The sequence below is a fragment of the Phyllostomus hastatus genome, unplaced genomic scaffold (assembly GCF_019186645.2).
Source record: "Phyllostomus hastatus isolate PE091 unplaced genomic scaffold, TTU_PhHast_1.1 phas_contig_148, whole genome shotgun sequence".
Classification (NCBI taxonomy): Eukaryota; Metazoa; Chordata; class Mammalia; order Chiroptera; family Phyllostomidae; genus Phyllostomus; species Phyllostomus hastatus.
Genome location: NW_025333607.1, coordinates 23,107,718 through 23,121,868, shown reverse-complemented (window position 1 = coordinate 23,121,868; position 14,151 = coordinate 23,107,718). Strand labels below are relative to the sequence as shown.

Here is a 14,151-nt window from a genome sequence, read left to right as displayed (position 1 = left end):
GTGTCTGCGAAGAGAGTGGCAGACTCGGGCCTGGAGATCCGTGACGGTCCCCTGGCCTCAGGAGGTGTCCTCGCAAGGGCCACACTCCAAGTGCCTGGAGAGTTTTCCTTCCGGAGTTGGGGTGGGCACCAACGCTGACACCAGGGGACACCTGTTGCCCAGGTGCCCAGGTGCCCGGGGGCCCGCAGGTCGCTGCCACCCCCTCTTGCCCTCCCCTGGGAACGGGCTCACGGACCTGCCTCGGCCTCTGCACAGGGCTCTCCGGGGCCTTGGCCCTGTCGCCTTCTCACCTGGTGACACCCATGCTGAGCAGTCACTCACCTGAGCCCCCCAACCCCCGCCAGGAAGCGGGCAGGGCAAGGTCTGACTCCCATGACCCCAGTGAGGAAGCAGGGGATGTCGCCTGGTGCACGAATGGTCGGATCTGAGCTCAAGGCCAGGCCAGCACTGAGCCCCGGGACCCCTGTCCTTGCTTCCTGTGCCAAGAAGGAGGGCTCCCTGGAGGAGGGGGCATTGGGGGAAGGAGACGCCACCGCGGGTGGGTGCTGTGTGTGTTCTAGGCTTCTGCTCCGTAGTCGTGTGACCTTCACTGGGAGACCTGGGACCGTCCCCCCTGGGCCAGTGCCACAGGCAGGCCAGGCTGGAGGGGGCCCAATAGAGGCCCCTAGGTCTGGGTCCCCGCACTGGAGCGCCCAGGGTGCCGAGGCTCCCGCTGCCTTGCAGCTCTGACCGGTCAGGGAAGATGCGCTCCCCAGGCTCGCCCTGCGTGGGAAGCTCCTGCCCCCACCCACCCAGGTGGGCCGGGGCTGGTAGTGTCCACGTGGCCTCCGGTTGCCCCAGAATCAGTTACCCGTGTCCACGTCTTCCTTCTGGGGAAATGGAAGCCTCCTCGGGCCTGTTGCTCACCCGCCCCTCCGGCCCAAAGTCCGTCACCAGAGACCCGGAGCGGCGCGGGGACTTCTTCCCTGTGTCAGCCGCGTGCGCGCTCGGATCCCGCTGAACTGAGTCTGAGAGGCGCGGTTCCGCCTCTCAGGGGCACCGCCCAGCCTGTCCCAGGGCCTGTTGCGGGCCTGGGCGGCGCACACAGCCGCGGGGTGGGGGGGGCGGCGGCGGGGGGCCAGCCCGGGACCCGCAGTGCAGTGCGCTCTCCACCGGAGATTACGGTACCTGCGCTCGGTTGCCGCCCCGGCTTCCTGCCCTGGGGTTCTCGGGCGCAGTCGTTCCCGGCAGTGAGCTCAGCCTGACCCCGATCTGCGGTCCCGCCCCCCGCCGGCACCCTGGGCCGCGACACCTGCGCGAGGAGGCGCCCAGCGCCGAGCTGGTCCGACTGGTTCTGAGCAGGAAGCCGGCCGCCCTCGCTCCGCGCCGCCCGGGCGTCGCTCCCGCGGTCCGAGCGGCCGTCTGTCCAGCGCACCGGGGCCGGGGCGGGGACGAGGGCGGCGACCCGGGAGCCCACACCCCGGGGCCGCTCCCCGCGGCAAATCAGCGCGCGCCGCGGTGCGGGCGGGGGATATAAGCCCAAGCGACTTACCTGGGCCGGCGGCGGGGGAGGGGCGCGCAGGTGAGACGGCCCGCGGAGCGCGCGGTCTCAGCAGCAGCAGCAGCAGCAGCAGCATGTCCGGCAGGAAGGACTGGTCGGCGCTGTCCAGGTGAGCCGGGTGGCGGGGAGCGGGCAGCTGCGTCCCTGGGGGGGTCGCGGCTGGGGATCCTGGCACTGAGGCCAGACCCTTCTGGCTGCTCCTCGGGGGCACAGCACTGGGAGCAAACTGGGGGGCCCTCAGGGGCAGGCTGGTGTTCCTGCTGCCCAGGCTTCCTCTCCCCCCTCCTGGGTTGAGGACGCACACACAGGGTGGCTGGGGAGGGCCGGTCCTGGAGGGCCCCCGGCCCCCCACCCCCACCCTGGGGGTTGAGAGGCCGTGGGATGTGGCCCGAACTCGCTGGCACAGAGAAGTCTGTCTCCCTACCATTGGCCCTGGGGCAGGGGGTGCCCCTCGGCCCCCTCAGCCCCTCTTGGCGAGGAGGGGAGGGGCTGTGGGGATGGAGCCCCCCCCCGAGGGTGAGCCTCAGGTCTGAGGGTGGACTCCTGGGCGCTGCCTGGGCTGGGTGGCCTCAGGACAGATGCCGTCCCTCTCAGAGCGTATCTTATCTGTGGGTGGGGCCCCGAAGGGTCTGGGGACCGGTGCCTTGTCCCCGGCCTGCTGGACGCCCTGTAAGGGCCAGAGGAGGGGAGCTTGTCCCGGCGCCCCCTGCACCCCCCCCCCCACAAATCCTCCTCTGAGCACCTTTGCCTTCGTAGCCCTGAGGACCTGCCACTCGCCCATCTTGCCCCACCCCAAGGGAACCGAGGCCCATACACCTCCCACCGGGCCCCTGCTTCCCCCGGCCCGTGGCTGTGGCTGGTAGAAGCTGGCCTCTGGCCCCTCCCAGGTGGGCCCCAGGGTATTGCAGGCGCTGCCCCCCCCAGCCTTCCCCGTTAAGGGGGCCTTGGGATCCCCGTCTCCCCCTCCCTGTGGGTGGCGGCATCCACAGCTCCTGCAGGACCTCGCCCAGCCTCCCCCGGCGACTCATGTCCCTGGGCGGGGGTCCAGGTCCCGCTGTTGGGAAGCACAGCAGGACCCTCGGGTCTGCAGCGGGGAAGCTGAGCCCCAGGAGTGGGGGGGACTCAGGCGCCTGGGAGAGGAACCCCGGGCTGCCGGGGAGGCCAGACACACCCCAGGGGAGGTATGCGCTCCGGGCGGGGCCGCGTCACGGCCTTGGACTCTGCGTGTGGGTCGGCGGGCCCGGGGCCGCCCGTGGGTGTGCCTGTGCCCTGGGAGCCGGCGCGTCCGTGGGTGTGTGCGCACGAGTGTGTGTGCACGAGTGTGTGCGGGCCTGTGGCTGGAGCGGACGCCTGTGAGGGCGACGGGCCCCCATGTGGCCGAGTCTGGGTCCTGGGTGTCTGAGGAGGGCCGGTGGCAGTGTCCACCGCAGACCGCAGCGAAGCGTGCCGGCTCGGGGACATTCCGCAGACACGCTGCCCCCGGAGCTGTCTGCTCACAGGCGGGGGATGCCGCCCGAGCGCCCGCCTGCCCGTGTGGGGGGGTGTGCCTGTCGTGGGCGCCGTGACTCCTCGGGTGGGCCGGGGGCTGGTCTGAGCGCGCCCCCTGCGTGGCGGCCGGGGCGGGGCCCCGCTCCCACCGGAGTCCAGGGCCCCCGGCGAGGCGCCGAGAGCGGAGGGCGCCTCCCTGGCGAGCATGCCCGGCGGCAGAAGGGAGAGAGTGTGAGTCACCGCCAGCCGTCGGGCTGGGGGCACCGAGGGGAGAGGGGGCCAGCCTGCGGCCCACCCTCCGCACGGCGTGTGCGTTCTGAGGCCCCAACTCTGGCTCAGGCGCCGTGCAGGCCTGGCCGGCCGGCTGGCCGGGCACCCTGGCCCGTGGCCCTGTCCTTTCCTCTCTGGGCTGGCCAGGCCGAGGGCGGGGCCGGGCCGGGCCTGTTTGCGGGGGGTGAAGGTGGATCTGAGAATTCCTGCCCTGAGCGGCCCGTGGTTAATCATTTTCCTGCCCGGGCCTCAAGCAGCCACCCCCCCCCAAGGTGCCCTCGGCCTCCCCCACATGTCTCCCGGACCACCAGGGCCAGGAGAGACCTCAGGGACCACCCGGGGTGACCCTCCTCGTGTGGAACCCTCAGGGGCTGAGGACCGGCCCAAGGTCACACAGCTGGCGGGGCTGGGCCTCAGCCCAGGCCTGCGCCCCCTTGTCTGCCCTGTCCTCTGAGGCCCGCAGGCTGGGCGCCCCGAGCCCTGGGACCCTCAGTGCTGGGGCGGCCTTCCCGCCTGCCCCCTTAACCGGAGCAGCCGGGGACCCCAGCCCCATAGGGAGGCAGGCGGGGGTGCGTGCCCCCGAAGGAGGTGGAGGCAGAGCAGAGGGCTGTCCGCGGGGAGGGAGAGGCGATCAGCTGGGGAGGGTGGCTGGGACTCCCCGGACTCCACCCGGGCCAGGCTCTGGGGCCCGAAAGGTCAGTGCTCGGGCCTTGGGGTTTCCCCAGCCCGGCTCTCCCGGGCTGACCTCACGCCCAGCCTGTCCCGGGTGGGGAACCCCACACCCTCCGCGGCCGCTCCTTCCTCCCCGCCGCTGCCGGCGCCAGGAAGGTGGCCCTTTAGGGGCGTTCAGCTTTGAGAGGCTGTCCTGGGGTGCCGTCTCGGCCCCTCGCTCTCTATCCACTGGGCTCGCTGGAGGAAGGTCGTGCCTGCTGCGAGCCTCCGTGTCCTCATCCGCAAACGGGGACAAGACTGCCCCCCCCCCCGCCGCAGGGCTGTGGGGGGCGGGGGGGCTGAGGGTGATGGGGCAGTGACACGGCCAGGCCAGGGCCAGGCAGGGTGGCGGCACCGCAGTCAGGGCCTCGCCCCCGCTGGTGTCCCCCCAGCAGGTGTCAGTGTGCCCCCCGAGGTCCGATGAGCCCCCCCCAGCCCCGAGGTATCCTCTCGCATGCTGGGGGTTCCCGTAACTGTCAGGGGACCGGAGGTCCTCTGGGTGCGGCGCTGTCCCCGGAGGGCGGAGCCCTCGGCCCTGGAGGCCAGGCGCCGACCCCAGACTGGGGACTAGGGGCGGGGGAGGGTCCGCAGAGGGAGCGAGCTGGGGACGAGGTCGGCTGGGCCGGCGTTTCCGAGCCTGTACGGGGGAGGCCGAGGGGCCTGGGCCCCGAGGGACCCTCACTCATCCCTGGAGGAGAGTGGACACGTGAGTGAGTGGTGTGCGGAGCCCGCGGGGTCGTGTGGAGGCCACGGCGGTCTGCCCTCATTCCGTGGCCAAGGCCGTGCAGCCCTGACCGGAGCCCCCTGTCCCCACTGAGGGGGCAGAGACGTCCCTGAAGCCGGAGGGCCGCCTGTCCCCGCCCTGAGCCCCCCGACAACCTGCAGTGCCCGCTCTCTCCCTCTGCAGAGCAATTTCTGTGCTCTGGCTGGGGTGGTGTGCCGGGGCGGGGACCCCGCCTTGTTTGGAGAGCCCCACAATCCTGACGTGGAGCTGGCTCGGGGAGTGTTTGCTCTGGTTGGGATGGAAGGACAGGTGGGTCCAGCCCGTGGTGGGTGGTGGGTGGTGGATGAGCGGGGGGTGGGTGGGCGGGGAATGGGGCCGGATGGGGGCGTTTGATTGGCAGGTGGTGGGTGGGTCACGACTGGAGGAAGCCACTGGGGCACGGGTGGGCGGCCGAGTGGCTGTGAGGGCGTCTGTGACAGTGAAGGGTGGGCGGGGTCCCCTCGCTCCTGAGCAGCAGGTCAGAGCTGGTTCTAAAAGGGGCCCCGAGTGCCTGGGGGGTGAAGGGACAGCGACACGGGAGGCTGTTCCAGGAGCGGGCATTCTTCCTCCCGAGCCCCCGCTCTGGGAAGCTGGACCGTGTCCCTGCCCCGTCCACCGAACCTGGGACCAGAAAGAAGGGGGTGCTTGTCAATTCCTCCTGCCCCCCCCGCCCCGCCTTCCCAGGCTCACTCCCACTGCGGGGCCACGGTCAAGGCCAGCCCCACAGGTCTCGGTGGGGGTGCTTTTTCTCCCTGGGGACACCCGACAATGTGGGAGAGCAGTTTTGACCGTCACAACCGAGGGGCGGGGACCCCACGGGCACCCCGTGGGTGGGGGCGAGGCGCTGCTATTCAGGGCAACCTCGCCCACGGAGCTAGCCTGCCACTGCGTCAGTGGGGCTGCGACCCAGAAACTTGGCCCAACCCAGATCCTGTAGCTGTAGCAGAAATTAAGAGATGCTTAATAGATGTAGAATGCGAGCCGTATTTAAAACTTAAATTTTTTTGGTCGACCCATTAGAAGAACAGAAAGAAACACGCAATTTTAATTTCAATACTATATCGGACTTACTCCAAAATATCGTTTCAACATGTGACCCTCGCACAGAAGTGTTTCTGAGATGTCTTCGGTTGGGTCTTCAGAATCACCCTACACACACACACACACACACACACACACACACACACGGTGCAGGTGGTGCACGGGTCCAGTGCCCGTGGCCGCCTGCAGAGGGCGCCACCTAGACGCTGCTGGCCAGGCTCTGGGTCCTGGGGCCTCGCTGACCTGCACCCTCACCCCCGCCGCAGCCTGGCCCGGCAGTGGAGCCTGGAGGATGCGGAGGAGCAGCAGCGGGAGCATCGGCGACGCCACCGGAACCTCAGCTCCACCGCGGACGAGGACGAGGCGCCCCGGCCCGCCCAGGACAGAGGGCGGCCCTCCTCGGTCAGGTGCGCCATCAGGGTCGGGGCCGAGTGCTGCGCCCTCTCCCCTGTGACGGTGACGACTTGGTGTGGCGTCTGGCCTGCCCGGGGCGGGGGGGGGGGCGGTGTGTGGCTCAGGGCATGGAGAGGACTGTCGCCTGCCCCGCCATCCCCGGGCCCTCCTGGACCTGCCCGGCCCCCTCACTTCCCACCTCAGACTGCTGCGGTCCTTCCATTCCACCTGGGAGGTGGAGCTTTGCTGGGCCTTTGATGGGCATCGCCCACTCAGGCCTCACAGTCTCGCCCAGAGAGGACCCAGGAACCTGTTTACGGGTGGAGAAACTGAGTCAGAGCGTACACGGGCGCCGTGCCGACGTAGCACCCCTGGCGTGGCAGGGCCTGCATTCCCGTCTGACCTGCCCAGCTCCGAGGCTCCGCGTTTCCCATTAAACCAGGCCGAGCCCCGGTCCGGACTCCCCCTACTCCCCTTCTAAGGGGGGGGACTGACCAGGCCTTGGGGTTCCAGGGCAGAAGGGGAAGGGCCCAGGGTTTGCTGAGTGGCCGGGACCGTGCTGGGCTCTCCCATGAAGTGAGCCTCACCTGCCCTCCACACAGGCCCGGGCTCTCTCTCCACTCTGATGTCCTCTGACTCTGTGTCCCACCTTCCGGCTCAGGCTGCCGAGCGTGGAGGAAGCAGGGGGGCCCACGTCACCATCCCCGGGCTCCGGAGGGGAGAAGGAGGACGCCCAGGCCGTCCCCAGGACCCGGCAGGAGCGGAGACAGAGGCGACAGCTGGTGGAGGTTTCACAGGCCCCCGTCCGGGAGCGGCTGGAGGCGGAGGAAGGAAGGGACGGCTCAGGCCCTGGGCAGGCTGAGCAGCGGCCCCCCACGCCCAAGAAGGATGGGGAGGCGCCACCTCGCCGCAGACTGAGCCGGGAGCAGCGGGGCCCCTGGGCCCGGGAGGAGGAGAACCTGGTGGGCGGAGAGCCAGGAGGCGGGCAGCAGGGGGTCTCAAAGAAGAAGCCCTCTGCTCCAGAGGGGGTGGGGGCTCTGGAGCAGAGGCCCAGCCCACGGGCAGCCTCCAGCTCTGAGAGCACATTGCTGTCCAAGAAGGCGGAGGAGTCAGAGAAAAAAAAAACAGTTCTAGAGAAAACAGGCATTTCTGAGAAGCTGCCGAACCCAAGGAAGACGTCAAGTTCAGAACGGAGTCTGGTGTCTGAGAAAGCGTTGCTCTTCGAGAAGTCGTCGACCCCAGAGACAAAGCTGGTCCCAAAGAGAGCCCTGGGCTCAAAGCAGGCCCCGCCCGGGGAGCAGCCTAACCCTCGGAAGCAGCCGCCACCCTGGGAGCAGCCCCAGCCCAGGGAGAAGCCCCAGCCTGAGGAGCAGCCCAAGCCTCAGGAGAAGCCCCAGCCCAGGGAGCAGCCCCAGCCTCGGGAGAAGCCCCAGCCTGAGGAGCAGCCCAAGCCTCAGGAGAAGCCCCAGCCCAGGGAGCAGCCCCCACCCTGGGAGCAGCCCCAGCCCAGGGAGAAGCCTCAGCCTGAGGAGCAGCCCCAGTCCGAGGAGGAGCCCCAGCCCAGGGAGGAGCCCCAGCCCAGGGAGGAGCCCCAGGCCCAGGTTCAGCTTCAGGCCCAGGAGCAGCCAGCGGCTGGGGGAGGCCAGAAAGCCACTGCTCCCCCTGGGAAGGACCAGCTGTCCTCAGCAGAGCCAGGGACATGCCGCCCGCTGTCCAGGACCGCCAGCCTCCCGCCCATCACACTCAAGGTGGGCAGTGCCACCCCCCACTCCGCCCCCGTCCTGCCCAGGTGTCTGCGGCTCCCGTGCTGTCCCCCGTCTCCCACCTCCAGGCTGACCCTGGCTGTGCCCTCTTTCCCTGTCTGCTCCCCACTCACTGCCAGCACAGGGAGCACCGTGGGCGGGGGGTGGGCAGGCTGCTGGTGCTGAGGGGGATTCAGGACCCCAGACGCTGGGTCCTTCTGCAAGTCCCCCCGGCACTCTGCCGGGCCGTCTGGCTCCACAGAGCCGTGTCCACCATCCCCGCAGCAGAGGTGGGCCCAGGACCTTCTTACCCCCGCCCTCCCCTCCTCCTGCAGCTCCTGGGATGGGCCGGGCCACCTGGCGTCCCCATGGCAGCTGGGGCTCAGGGCTGCCCGTGTGACCCTCCCCTCTCCATCCAGGTGAAAATTCCTAGGAAGGAGGAAGAGGAGGGCACGTCCCCCTCCCCCAGGGCCACCTACAGCAGCTCCCTGCAGCGCTCCAGCCCCAGGACCATCTCCTTCCGGGTGAGAGCCCAGGGCCCCACTGTCCGTACCCTGGAGGGCAGCCCGGGGACACGGTGTCTGCCACAGCATGGGGGCCTTGGGTCAGACATGAGGACCACCGTCTGGACAGAGGGGGTTTTGGATTCCCCTGGGGGCCAAAGCAGAGCAGGCTGAGTTAGGAGAGGTGGGCAGCTTAGTGGCTTGAAGGTGGGTGTGGACACACGAGAGCAGCACCCCCTGGTGGTGAGAGCCGGGGCTGCAGGAAGATGGAGTGTGGTGGGGATGCTGGAGGGGTGCTGGAGGGATGCTGGAGGGATGCTGGAGGGGATGCTGGAGGGGATGCTGGAGGGGATGCTGGAGGGGAAGCTGGAGGGGATGCTGGAGGGGGAGCTGGAGGGGATGCAGATGGGGATGCTGGAGGGGATGCTGGGGGGATGCTGGAGGGATGCTGGAGGGGATGCAGGTGGGATGCAGGAGGGGATGCTGGGGGGAATCTGGAGGGGATGCTGGAGGGGTGCTGATGGAGATCCTGGCGTGGTGCTGGCTCGTCCATACACCTGCCTTCACCACCTCTGGTCCCACCCGAGAGGGCAGAGGCAGGCAGGGCTCTGCTCAGCCCCGGAAGTACAGATGGCCTGCCCCACGGACACTCTCCTGGCCCTCTCCAGTGTTTAATTCCGGTTCTTTTGCTCTCTGGGTCATTCACTCATTTTTTACCGTGTTTCGTGTGGGCATCTGGCGTGGAGGCCAGAGGCCCTGACCGGGGCCATGGGCAACGGGGGGCGGACAGCACAGCAGGTGCTGCAGACACCCCAAGAACACCTGCAGGGGCCCCACGAGAGGCTTCTGACCCAGGCTGGTGGGTGGGGGCAGGTGTCTCCCAGACAGGAGGGGTCCTCCCACGGAGGCCTGTTTGGGGGTTGAGCAGCGGAGGGGTGGGGGGCATGAGGAGGAATTGCTCTGAGTGCTGAGCCCTCCTTTGAGGGGGCCATGGCTTCCCTGGGGACCCCGGACTCACCAGGGTCTCTCTCTCTCGTTTCAGATGAGCTCCAGGATAAATAACTCCGAAGCAACCCTAACCCGCAGGTCAGGGGCCAGATGCGCCGCCTGTCCTGTCTGGTCACATTCTCACGTCCGGCTGGTGTTTGCTGAGCCCGGCTGCTCCGCAGGCCCCATGCGGGGACACGGCCCAGGGCTCCAGGACCAGCAGGGCGACTGGGTTCCCTTAGTGGGGGCCAGCTGAGGCCCTTGGAGAGGCCCGGGGCGGGGCAGATCAGGAGGAGGGAGGGGGAGGAGCAGGGCTTGGGTGGGGCTGTGAAGGCAGAGGTGGGGCGGGGGCCCGTGAACCCGCGTGGTGAGTGCACACGTGGGCGGAAGTGCCAGGAAGACCGTGCACTGAAAACAAGGAACGGGCCTGAGACTGGGACTGGAAAGCCGTCGGCGTGTGGGCGCCGCGTCCATCAGCCCTGGACGGTCACCCAGGCCTGCCACCCTGGGCCGGGCCGGGGTGGGGACTCGGGGTACAGAGATGGGTGTGACGTGGTGCTGCCCTCCACGACTCACGTCCTGGCTGATCCTCGAGAGCGCCCCGTGGGCCCGAGGGGCTGGAGAGCGAGTCCCAGGGCAGCTGGCATCTGAGCCGGAGTCACACTTTCCACATGGGAAGGGGGGGTGCATCTCACCTGCAGGGGGCAGCCTGTGAGAGCCGAGTGTGAGGGGAGGGGTACCACGTGTCTGGTTGGGGGCTCAGAAGCACATGGAGAAGGGGGTTGAGGGGTGCTGGGTTACGGGGGGAAAGGGGCCAGACCCTGGGAGCCTTGTTGGCTGGGCCCGGAGTCTGGTCCCTGTTCTGGGGCCTGAGGGTCTGGGCTGGAGGCACAGGGTGGGGTCCGTGTGGGGAGAGAGTCTGGGCGGCCGGCGGGGCTGGGGTCGAGTGCGCTGGGGGGCGGATGAGGGGGAGACCCAGGGGGTGCGTGTGGGGAGAAGTGACAGGCCCGGTGAGGACGGCAGGGTTCTGGTCCTGCTGGATGGGCTGTCTCCAGGGCGGTGGGGACCATCCTGGGGTCGGTGGACCCTCCCTGGGCTGGGCCGCGGTGGCCTCAGCCGGCCAGGGAGGCGGGACACAGCCCGCCCTCCGGGGGGCGGGGGCTCACCTGCTCCCTGTCGTCCTTCTGTGCCGCAGCGCCAGCGTGAGGCTCCCGAAGCTGGGCGAGAAGCTGGAGAGATACCAGTCGGCTATCCAGGTGGGCGGCGCGGCGGCCCCTGCGGGCGTGGGGGCATGCGGGCATGCAGGTGTGCGGGTGTGCGTCTGCCGCGCCCCCCAGCCCCCACCCCAGGGTCAGCACCTGTGCTCTCGTCCCCAGAGATCCGAGTCCATCAGGGCTCTGGGCGCCTCCCGCACGGAGTTCTTCGTGGCGCCTGTGGGGGTGGCCAGCAAGCGCCACCTCTTTGAGAAGGAGCTGGCGGGCGCGGGCCGCGCGGAGACAGCCGCCAGCCGGAAGGTGAGGGGCCCGGGTGGTGCCCACAGCCCCCGGGGGCGGGGTGGTGGCCTCCGGGTCTGCGTGGCTGTGCCCGCGGCCCCGCGCCCTGACGGGAGCCCCGCTCTTCAGGACAACCTGAAGCTCTCCGGGGTCGTGACGTCAAGGCTCAACCTGTGGATCAGCAGGACCCAGGAGTCCATGGAGGAGGACCCCCAGGTACCGGCCCCTCCGGCCGCGGACCCCTTCGTGGTGGGGGGCGGCGGGCCAGAGGGGCCCCAGGAGTGAGGGGCGTGCGGGAAGGGACGGGGGGAGTCGGCAGGGCTGTGCCCAGGCCTGAGGGTCGGGGGGGGTGGGGCCCTCCCTCCCAGGAAGGGGGAGGCGCCGAGGGTCCCAAGCCCCGCTGCAGTTGGCCTCAGTCCCGCCCCCAACCTGACCCCCCAACCAGGAGGTGCAGGGAGAGCCGGCCGCCGCCCGGAGGACCCGCGGGGAGAAGAGAGCAGACCCGTCCCTGGATGCTGAGGTGAGGGCAGCGGAGAGGGGCTGCCCCGGAGGTGCCCCGCGCCCGCCCCACGCCCGCACGTGCCCGCACACGCCCGCACGTGCCCGCACACGCCCGCACATTCCTGCACACGCCCGCGCACAGCAGCCGGCCGGCGGTGGCTCCGCCCAGAATGCTCCCGGTCCTGCTCTCGGGCTGGTGCGCCCCCTCCTGGGGGGAAGAAGCCCCAGCTGGCTGTGCCCCCAAGCCCTGGGAGCCCCCCTCCCCCCCACCGAGGGCGGTCTGCGGCCCAGTGTGGGTGTGGGGCTCGGACAAGGGAACGCCTTGCTGTCCAGAGCCCTGCCCCTCCCCTTGACCGAACAGACCTCTGTCCCACAGGTGTGACCAGCCCGCCCGCCCGCTCTGCGCCCGGGGCTGGAGGGAGGGCCCCGCCAGCCTCCTGCAGCTGCGTCCCGCCTCACACCACCCCGATCCCTCTCTCCTGGGGCCTGGGCCAGACCGTCCGTCCGGGAGACCCCCGCAGCCCCGTCCCTGCCGCCCAGGGGCAGGTGCGTCCTGGCCGTGTCCGGGGCAGGCACCGCAGAGCCGGGACCCACGTCAGCCCCGGGGCCGCCCTGGCTCACGTCAGCCCCCAGGGGCCTCGGCGTCCTGGCCGGGGGCGCCTCCTGACTCCTGCTCACTTCTGGGGTCCGGCCGCACTGGCCCTCAGGGACTCCAGGGCCACTTGTCCGGTGTGCTCCCGGCTGGGGCCAGCCCCCGCTGGCTGAGCCCGCCTCGCCCGCTCGCCCGCCCCTCACTGCCCGGCAGACCCCCGTGCTGCTCTGTGCCCCCCCGTCCCCCCCCCCCCCGCTGTTCTCAGGAAGACCCGGGAAACCCACCCACTCTCAGGTGTAAGCGACTAATAACCCCTTCCAATGGATTCCTGTCTGCTGCCTCTGCTTCCTGACGGCGACCGTCTGTGGGGCGTGGGGGGGGCTGTGTGGGCTGGGGGGGTGAGTCCTCCTTTCCCTGGCAGCCCCCTCTTTCCCTCCCGTGAAGCTGGGCTGCATCCAGCTGTCCCACGCAGTGGTTCTGGGGGTGCAGAGCTGCCCGTCCCCTCAAACACACACTCTGCCCACACTCGGTCTCCCAGCTCCGCGACACTGTGGCCCCGGAGGGCTCGGAGGAGCTGGGCTGTGGGGGGGTGAGGGGCAGGCGAGGGCAAGCCCCACTGTGACCGCCTGGTGCCCGGTCACACCTCCTGACGCTGTAATTGAAAACACGTTCATATACAGGAGCCCAGACCCACCCCCCCCACCCCCACCCCCCCCGCCCCCCGCAGGCCTGGGGAGCAGAGGGCTCCTCAGAACCCGGCCCTTCAGCGCAGCACATTCCGTCTCGGAGCCTGTGGTCTGGGCACGGGAGGCCCTCAGAGCCCCACGTGTGACCCGGCTGGACCGCGTCCAGCTGGCCCCAGGCCTGCCCCGAGCACCCTGGCCCCCTACGGCCAGGCTCCCCCTGGAGAGCGCGGGCACCCAGCTGGGGCAGGGAGAGGGGAGGGCAGGCACTGCCCAGGGGCTCCGGGCTCGCACAGGGGCCTCGAGGTTGTGGCTCCACAAAGTCCCCGGCCGGCAGGTCCCCCGTCAGCTTCTCTTAGAGGGGGCTCCCGAGAGGGTCCCTGGGGCCAGCCCTCCTGTCCCCATGGCCTGGGACCCCGCCAGGGGTGTGCCCTCTGCGCTGGTGGCCTCGCGCCCCTTGGCAGGGACAGAGGACATCGAGAAAGGTCGGGAGCAGCCGGGCCGTGTCACGGCGTGGCTGCTGGAGGCGGCTGGATGGCCACACCAGCGGAGGGACCGCCTCCCAGCTCTCCGAATCGACCCCCACCTCCGAGCCACTGGGCAGGGGCTCCCACACTCACGCGGGGATGCGCGGGTGTCCGTGGGGTTCTCCGGGGCACGGGCCTGTTCGAAGCACTGTGGGGCTGACGAGCAGCCATGGCCACCGAGGCCGCTCCAGTCAGGGGAGGGTGCAGCAAACACAGCACCTAAGTGCCGGCGATTCCAGGCCGGGACCCAAAGCAAGGCGGCGCCCTGGGGGACGCGGATGGGGGAGCCCGGCTGTCGCCGTTCCTCTGCAACCCTGCCCCCTGCACCCTCCCCTCTCGGCCTGGCCCCAGGGTGCTGGCAGGCAGGCACATGGCCCGAGCGTGTCCTGCTGGCAGGGGCTGAGCCTGGGGCGGGGTGGGGTGGAATCAGGCCCCTGGGCCCCGAGGTCCCTGGGGACCACAGACGCAACAGTTTCGGCTGAAGGATGGGGCAGGAGTCCAAGGGCAGAGGGGTGAGGAGGGAGCGGCCGTCCAGCCCGGGGAGGCCTCTTGGGGATGCCAGCAGCGGCTCCAGCACAGGGCCTCTGCGGTGGCAGGGCTGGGGAGGCTGGGCGAGACCTCCTCTGCCCGCGGAGAAGAGTGTGGGTCACAGAGGGCAAGATCTGGAGGACCGAGGAGGGGTCAGGCCAGGGCGCCGGGAGGGGAAGCCCGGTGCAGACGGTGCTGCCCCTCCCCCCGAGCCCACACGGGGGCCTTGGGGACTCGGACCGGCCAAGGACAGAGAGCTCGGCTGTCGCCAGACTCGGTTTCCTCCGCCCACTCATGCCGGTGGCGCACTGAGTCCCCCAGTGTCCTGGGCGCTGGACTGGGGGGGGGGGCAGGACACACGCCAGGCGGCCGACAGCAGGAATGCCCGT

General features: G+C 70.2%; 1 protein-coding gene across 2 annotated transcripts; it reads left to right on the top strand.

Moving 5' to 3' along the window:
• The first annotated feature begins 1,126 nt into the window (after positions 1 to 1,126).
• Positions 1,127 to 12,290, top strand: LAD1 (ladinin 1). 2 transcript variants are annotated; one of them, XM_045818108.1, is made up of 10 exons: positions 1,127 to 1,649; positions 6,080 to 6,220; positions 6,868 to 7,954; positions 8,368 to 8,472; positions 9,494 to 9,531; positions 10,628 to 10,694; positions 10,815 to 10,952; positions 11,061 to 11,147; positions 11,377 to 11,451; positions 11,809 to 12,290. In XM_045818108.1, the coding sequence occupies exons 1-10, from the start codon at positions 1,615 to 1,617 to the stop codon at positions 11,812 to 11,814; spliced, it is 1,779 nt and encodes a 592-aa protein (XP_045674064.1). In that variant the 5' UTR covers positions 1,127 to 1,614; the 3' UTR covers positions 11,815 to 12,290. The 2 variants fall into 2 exon arrangements, with proteins under 2 accessions (XP_045674064.1, XP_045674056.1); XM_045818100.1 differs by having other exon boundaries at positions 1,128 to 1,649; positions 9,494 to 9,537; positions 10,634 to 10,694.
• Positions 12,291 to 14,151: the final 1,861 nt, after the last annotated feature.